Source organism: Periplaneta americana, chromosome 17 (genome assembly GCF_040183065.1).
Source record: "Periplaneta americana isolate PAMFEO1 chromosome 17, P.americana_PAMFEO1_priV1, whole genome shotgun sequence".
Classification (NCBI taxonomy): Eukaryota; Metazoa; Arthropoda; class Insecta; order Blattodea; family Blattidae; genus Periplaneta; species Periplaneta americana.
In genome coordinates this window covers 50,560,684-50,569,611 of record NC_091133.1, presented here as the reverse complement: position 1 = coordinate 50,569,611, position 8,928 = coordinate 50,560,684, and the positions used below count along the sequence as shown (strand labels likewise).

Genomic DNA, 8,928 nt, shown 5'->3' with positions numbered 1-8,928 from the left:
GATGAAAGATGAAAAATGTTCCGCCAGTAAAAAAAAGCATTGGATAGGCCTATAACATTTGCTACAAACCAGTTATCTGGTATTTTTCCATTTATCCAGCATGTATTCAGAAAATGAAAGAGGTGTAACTTTGGTGATAGTTCTCACGTTCTTATTATTTATTTCTTCAGACCCAGGCGACTTTCTATTCTTTTGTCTTTTCAAAATATCTCCCAATTCTTTCATAGTACTGGTATTTGCTAAATCTACTGTAGCCTATTCCGTTTTACTGTCTCCACACAGCGTTTTGATTGATACGTCTTGCCCGATCAAATAAGACGTCAGGTAAAAAAACGATAAGTGCAGACCGGGCCTTAAAGGATACAATATCCTTGAGGTTGCCTTGAGTGAGTCCTTCGACCTTCGGAAATGTTCGGAACTTCATTCGGCTTCTTTCGGAAAATTATTGTCTGAGCTTTCATAATTCTCATACGAATACGTCACGTGTAGCCAATAGGAATCTTTGATCAACAGGAACAACAAATATGGAGGTTTCCCATAAGATGTTTACTGCTGAGGAAAAGACTATTTTGATTAATTTAATTACGACGAAAAGAGTAATAGAGGATAAAAGGACGGATGTGGAGACCCTCGCCAAAAAGAAAGCAGCGTGGGTGGAGATAGAACAGGAGTTTAACTCCAATTTTGAAGTGAGCAAGGTAAGTTATGATAAAAATTGTGTTAATAGTAGTCAACATCAAATGACATTTTTGTTAGCCTATTTACTTAAATTGATAATTGTACATTATTACATTACAATATTTATTTGAAATGATAGTAGGTTATGTACGTTATCATATCGTTATAGGTCTCCTTTTTATTTCAGCGAACTTTGGCCCAGCTAAAAAAATGTTGGGATAATATCAAGACGAAGAGGAAGAAGGATATGACGCGAGGTGAGAACCAGAGAGTGATGTCTAACAAAATCAGAATTTTTCAGGAAAGCATTTCAAAGTTTGATGTTTAATACATGGCAGTCCATTAATGGTAGGGAACTGGGCATTGTTTTTAAATAAGGAACCCATAATGGAGTACGTATTGAATATTTTATCCATTTATCAGAATATAACATTTCAGGCCAGTAATTCTTAAACTGTAGTCTGCGGACCCCTGGGGGTCCGACAGGGTAATTATTTAGCTCATCATGACTCTACATAGGCCTATTATACCCCAAAAAGTTTTTTTTCCCCATTAAATTTTTATTTGTTGCGTATATTTCGGGGGTTTAGAGTCATAACAGCGTATCTACATAATTGGCCATTTTGACTTATCTACACCATTCATGTCTTGGGGAACCAATCTATTTAATGACAAAACAACGGAACGTCTATCTTTAACCGTTACGGAGATAGTGTGCTGCGTATCTACAAATGCAATTGATTATTTAATGTCAGAACAAGGTATCACCTTATACCTTAATTTGGCTCCATATATTACGCTATGGTGTTGAATGTCAGAATAGCGTATGTGTAGATCCGTTGTTTTGTCTCTAAATGCATAATATTTATTTGTAGATACGTAATCAAAATACAGAATATCTGCATCCTTATATTCACTCACTGTTGGCGTAATCCTTGAAATAAAGGATTTTAAAAACGATCCCTAATGCAGTCCCATTATACATATTACCGGCACTGTCAGTCATGTAAAGATATCGTTCAATGAACTTGTGCTGTGCAGTCAACGTGTTTTTTAGAAGAATAAAAATTCTTGATCTCCTGAAAAATGAAAAATGTGTTACTGAAGAGAATTCAGATTCGGTTAATATCCGCAATGTCTTTCAACTTCAAGGATCAACAGTGAAGCCTGCAATGGTAAGATTATATACCAGTAATGTTGTTTCATTACTCGTCGTTAATATTCAATTTTAAAATTTTGATAGAATCAACAGATATCAAGTGCGTTATAATTGCTTATAATACATTTTACTTAAAAATTAGTCACTACGTACATACTTCAAGTGAAAACTATCCCTTTATGCACATTCAGAAAATTACGGCCATATTCCATAGTCTGAAAGTTCAGAATATCGACCAAAGGCAAATCAAATTGCTGGACGGTCAGTTAAACTGAAAGAATGCAATTTCAAATTTACTCAGGCTGAGTAGCTACCAATTAATGAAGAATTTTGGAATTTAAATGATACATATAAGCAGCTTTTAACCAAAGATGGACGGTGGAAATTTGCAAGTTTGTCAGGCCTGGTTTCTTACAATACTCAATTTGTCTGAATCGTTCATACATGAAATGGTGTACGTATAAAAGGAATAAACATAATATTTTGTCAGGCCTGGTTTCTTACAATACTCAATTTGTCTGAATCGTTCATACATGAAATGGTGTACGTATAAAAGGAATAAACATAATATAATTTCATAATTTCAAGAGATCAAAGAGGACAGCACAAACCAGCTTGGCTAATTCAGATGTTGTAATGGAAAGAATTACATTTCATATAAATGGTTTTCCAAAAATACTGTACGTTGAAAAATGTGAAAATGATGGCATAACTACTGAAAAAGAATAATTTTATCGAAATATATTCACAACATAGAATTGCCCTTCCGTTTGTCTAAAAATGATCTATGCGATACATGCTACAGATTTTCTCATATGAAAGCCACAGACAAAGAAATTCACCGTGAAGATCAGGATGCTCACAATGAACAGAAATGTTTAGCCAGGACTAGAAAAGACAACATTGAGGCGGAAGCTGCAACTGGAAAATCCATTTAGCTGAATTTGATCTAGAGACTGTCTGCTACTGTCCCAAAACAGATGCTAAAGCATTATTTTATGGGCGAATATTGGCTGTGTACAACTTAATTGTATACAATACAACTTCTATAGAGAAGTCGCATGTTATGTGGAGTGAAAGAACTGCCAAACGTGGATCTGCAGAAGTAGCTTCATGTCTTTTTAATTTGTTACAAAAATGCAGATGGTAAGGATTGGAATTCCTTCTTCAACACATGCGGTGGACAAATCAGAAATGTAAATATGTCTGCTATGTTTCTGCATGCTGTTAAGCATCTTGACATCCCTGTAATCAATGATATGTCCTTTGAGTCAGGCCACTCACAAATAGAGTGCGACTCTGATCATGTCTCAATAGAGAAAAGAATTATTTCACATCGGGATGCTTCTTTACTGTCAGAATGACAAACAAAAAAATACCATATAATTGAAATTCAGCATGTACCGAATTTTTCAGAACTGAGGCGCCACATGATAAAGGACAGAAATTTTTTCAGTGATGGTAAATAATGTCAATTGGCTCAAGATCGCCTGGTTTTAGTACAGGAAAGAACACTTAGAACACATTTATTTTAAATACAGCAACAGGACTTCTCAAGAATTTGGGCTTAGAAGAATACTAATCCGCAGAACTAAAACAAGAATGCGAGATTCTTTCACACTTCAGCCTTTATTCTCTTCTCCAGTTCATGTTCAGAAAAAATAACTTAAACATCTTCTAGTTCTACGCAATATGGGGATTATTCCTGAGCAGTATTATCACAATGCTATAATTCATTAATAAATGACGTTACAGACGGAAAAGAAGCACAGGTTAATGAAGGTGATTATGGTGGTGGTGATGATGATGATGATGATGATGATGATGATGATCAGCATTGTGATGCACTTGGAGAGCTATGATAAGTAGAGGAATCCGGTTAAGAAAGCCAGCTATAATGGCTAATAGGTGGACCACCGTGCTAATCACACGATACCTCTATCCTAGTTAGATTCCACCTCTGCTTAGGCATCTGTGCTTGAGGCCAGCTGGCTGGTCGGTCTGGATCATTGAAGTGCTGTAGCGCTACGAATATTATTATTATTATTATTATTATTATTATTATTATTATTATTATTATTATTATTATTATTATTAGCACTGAGGACTATTCCTTTTTCGGTACAATAATTCTTTACTAATGTTTGAGTGATACCGGTTTGTGTACAAGTCATTGAAGTTAGTTATGGAAAATTATGGTATATTGCCATCAGTTTAGTGTTTTAAAAATTTTGGCATATTATCCAACATATTACTAATCAATATTAGAAGAAAGACTTATCAAACTCTTTGTTTCACAATAATTAGATATAATTAAACAATAATATATAAATACTTCAGTCCAGTATTTCTATTGTCATTAATATTAAAATTAAGTGTAACTTGCAAAAAGAACAATTTATTTAAAGTCAAAACAACGTATCTACAACACAATCTTTTTTTTTCTTACATAACACTTAGCTTAAACACAAAAAAATTGTTGAGCGGATGTAAACATACTCTAATAACAACGAGTTATCACATATGTCGCACACAATAACATTGGCGGTAACAGTGATAGTGTTTCAGTTGTTGCAAAACTTCTTTTGCATTTATCTCAAAACATGAATTTTGTAGATACGTCGTTATGACTCTAAACCCCCGATTTGTGTTTAATAAGTGACGGAAAAACTGTTCAAATTATGTTTGATTGTTGTTACTGTGTGTTTAATTTATTTCAGGTTATTTCCGAGAAGGTGTGTGACAAGGTTTAGTGGGTTAGTTTAGGGAATATCTAAGTGATGTGATTTCAATTATTTAAGATCATTGAAATCTTTTCACATATTCCTCAGCCTCACGTCACTTAGATATTATCCCCTCAACCAACCGTCTAACCTTGTCGCATACCTTGTAAAAGACCGGCATCTTCTCGGAAATTACCCAAAATAATAATTTCAACAGTTTCTCCGCCACTTATTAAACAGAAATAGGCCTACTCAACAAATAAAAAATTAATGACAAAAACCACTTTTCGGGATGTTATACGTAGGGCCATGACAAGCTAAATAATTACCTCCAACAGCTATTAGTTCGGGGTCCTCAAGTGCTTTTCAAAATTTGATTTGTTATTTTATTTTTGAAAATATAATAAAAAATCCCATGTAGTCCCAGAAATAATTGTATCTTAATTTTCTTGAAAATGTTATATTCTTCACTTGACATAGGCCTAATTAGGAACATTAAATCCAGACGTTTGAGATGGACAGGGAATGTAGAACATTTGGCCGAATCCAGAAATTCATATAGAGTGTTAGTTGGGAACCCTAGACGTAGTTGGGAGGATAATATTAAAATGGATTTGAGGGAGGTGGGATATGATGGTAGGGACTGGATTAATCTTGCTCAGGATAGAGACTGATGGCGGGCTTATGTGAGGGTGGCAGTGAACCTCCGGGTTCTCTAAAAGCCACTTGTAAGTTGTAATTGTAAATTGTTAGGTCTCTTATTAATGGAGCTAATGTTTCCAAAGTTTGTGAACTAAACTTGTGTTTATAATAATTTATAAAGTGAAAAATAAATAGGCTGTAGGCTATATATGTTCAGTCAACAGTCCGAAGACTAGTTGGAACTTCATAAGTGACGTCAATAAGGCATCACTCATGAAGCAATTTAGCCAGGAGATAATGGGGTAGAGTGGCCAGTTCCTTTCCCCCTTCATTGCAGTCATTGCTGACTAGTAACATATTTCACTAATCAGACTTGAGATGTATGCAACAACTGTTTTTCCTCTGATACATATGGTCAAGTGGGACGTACTGCTTGATAATAGTTGTATCAGTTGCCTATAGTTATATAGGCCTATTGTATAAAAAGATTTCCTTATCTTGTACCAAACATAGCGGTACCAGTATAAAGTTAGTGTATTAGTGATCCAGCAAAATGCATATCGTATGAAAGGGGTCCTCCAACTTACGCAGTTTGAGTATTATGTTATATTCTTATATATATATATATATATATATATATATATATATATATATATATATACACACACATATATAAACAAGTGTTGTAAACAAATTGGACCATTTGGCACCACCAGTTTTCCATTGCATCTTGTATTATAGTATCAACTTTTGGCATCCAACTTCATCATTGATTTAATATCTCTAACCTTTTCCTTGACTACTTCTGTGGTCTAATGGTTAGTATGTCTGATTACCAACACAGAAGTACCGGGTTTAATTCCCAAGAATTTTTTTTGAAGGAGATAAGATCGAAATGGGGTTCATTCAGCCTTGTGATGACAGTTAAATAGCTGTTTGACAGAGAAGTACGAAATCTGGTCTAGAATTGATGATGATGATGATCATCATCATCATCATCATCTTGTTGCTATTATTGTTGTTACTCTTATTACTAGGCTTTATTATTATTATTATTATTATTATTATTATTATTATTATTGTTGTTGTTCATTCACAGTTTAAACTTACAGCTCATGCATTTTGTCAAGACACTCCCTCATTCTTCCTACAGAGCTGCGCACGAGATCAGATGAGTCTACTTACGAATTATAGGGGAATGGGTTAGTTTTTGCCTTGAACTCTTTAGATACACGCCCGACATACCCTTCTACTTTTACCCCCTCCACAGAAACGTTGTTCCCATACTGCACATCGCGAGTGTCTTGACAAAATGCATGAGCTGTAACTCTTAGTTATTAGAGCATTATCTATCACAGTTCTTAATTTTCTCATACCGGTACCCATTTTGTTCAAGTTGAGTTCTTTTGAACTGTGGAATGTATTCTGACCCACTGCAGTCATAATCGGTAAATGATTCACTATCCATAATAGCACTTTCAAGTGTTATAAAATAATTATTGTTTATTTGGTACTACAACAATGTAAAGATAATTGACTGCACATTGTTCTCAGATTAGACAAGTTTTGCAGATAAAAACTCAAGTTATCCAATTTTTGTAAATAGAATCAAATTACCCTATGGTTTCCAAAGAAAGAGTTCGTCATACTGATTCAATCTCAACTAAATGTGATAGAAAATGTTCTAAAGAACCCATTTATGTGAAGAACTCATGAAGTGTTGATAAAACTCTCTGGGTCTTTCCTCGTGAAATAGCAAATGAAATGAGGATATTTCTGAACGAGAGTGCTACAAAGGTGGGCCTTTTTTTTTTTTTTTTTTTTTTTGGGCTGCTTGACTGTTCGTCATTCACCCATATGAAGCCAGTTGTGTGGAACAATTTACTGACCAGGTTGTTACCCAGGGTGCATCACAGGAAGCTGATGTATGCTACAATGCTGCACTCGTGATGAGATGATCACAAAGATTTGTTGGAATGCCAAAGGGGATCGGAACTCCTGGAGGAAACACTGTGTTTCCTGGACCACAGGCTTGCACAACACAAGTTATGAGTCGGGGGGTATGCCAGGGATCAAACTCGGGTCTACAGGATTATAAGTTCAGTGCTCTAACCACTAGACCACTGTGACAGCATAATTTATTTACCTACTTGGCTTCTAGTACAGTTACATGTACCGACTATAAAAGAAAAATGGACAAAAAGTGATTGATAGTGATAGTATACATATTGACCAAGTACTGTATCAGATTTACTTAGTGAGCAAGATGTTTGAAAATTATTCTGTATTATTCTTACACTTCATACACACATTATTTCAACTTTAGTTTAAGCGTATTATTATTATTATTATTATTATTATTATTATTATTATTATTATTATTATTATTATTAACTTTTATACTTTACAGATTCGATCAATAGGCCTAAACTTACTCCAGTTTCTGCTTCAGAAATTCTGGCCGGTTCTTCCACACAAGGTAATTTAATAAATGCAACTACAAGATATTTTAACTCCACTTTAAGCAGATTATTATCAAAAACATCATTAATCTCTGATATATTGATGTATTACAGATACAGATAATTCGTGTACTGATGTGTGTATGGGGAGTGACACTCCTACTACAACACAAGAAGGTAATTTTCTTTGTGATGTGTTAGTGAAAACCTGTCCTGATGCAAGTAATTGCATTTTTCATCTTTCTTATTTCCTTTATAGCTGCACAGAACCGGCCACTAGCATCATCATCAAAACAGTCTTCATATTCCATTCCAAGGCAGAGAATTGTAGAAGAGGAGCTAGAAGCAAGGCTCAAAAGACATAAGTTGCAAATGGAATATGATGCGAAGCTGCATTCCCTTCGTGAGAATGAGCTGCAGCTTTTGATTGATGATGCAAAGCAGAAACTGGAGAATGCAAAGAAGGAAGAAGAGAGGAGGGAACTGGGATTTCAGTGCGAAGAGGAGAGAAAGGAACTGGCATTTCAATGGGAAGAGGAGCGGAAGAAACAGGCTTTCGAAGCAGAACAAAGAAGGAAAGAAGAACTTCACACTTTACAATTGGCTTTGTTGAGAAATAAATCTGTTGAATAGCCCTAAAACCCAGTATTTTATCCTATCCCCTGTCAATCTTTTTATCTTCCGAAGGATCTTTCCTCATTTGTTTTACTGTAGTACAATGGTTCTCAAACTTTTTTGTATCACAGAACCTTGATTAATAAAAACAATGAATGGTGGAACTTACTACAAATTTTTGCACTTTTGAGTTCTGTTGGAAATTTATTTATGGTCTGCTTATCCTAGGTAAAATAATAAACTGTTACTTAATTACTTTATAAATCTATGTAAATAATAAATAATATAAATGTCCGAAAATTGAAACATGCTTTAAAATAACTGTAATCAATTCAGTGGCATTGCCATACCACTAAGACATCACAGTAATAATAATAATAATAATAATAATAATAATAATAATAATAATGATAATAATAATAATAATAATAATAATATACAGTCACAGTCTGAACCGTGTGTGATGATAAATAAAAAGTTTGTCAATGTATTAATAACATCTCGTTTTGTTTCATGTATGGTGCCACAGAATTATGTTGTTTTCCAATGCTCAAGACTTTAATTTACTCCATTATCTTGCAAGCGTCTCAGTAGTATGTTGTAAGTTGAGTTATCTTCCATCTTCTTAATTGCTGTGCACCTCATTAGA

At 34.3% G+C, this 8,928-nt stretch overlaps 1 protein-coding gene across 1 annotated transcript; it reads left to right on the top strand.

Moving 5' to 3' along the window:
- The first annotated feature begins 508 nt into the window (after window positions 1-508).
- Window positions 509-8,657, top strand: LOC138693206 (myb/SANT-like DNA-binding domain-containing protein 3). Its single transcript, XM_069816981.1, has 5 exons — window positions 509-698; window positions 866-935; window positions 7,613-7,681; window positions 7,779-7,841; window positions 7,924-8,657. The coding sequence occupies exons 1-5, from the start codon at window positions 525-527 to the stop codon at window positions 8,295-8,297; spliced, it is 750 nt and encodes a 249-aa protein (XP_069673082.1). The 5' UTR covers window positions 509-524; the 3' UTR covers window positions 8,298-8,657.
- The last annotated feature ends 271 nt before the right edge of the window (window positions 8,658-8,928 follow it).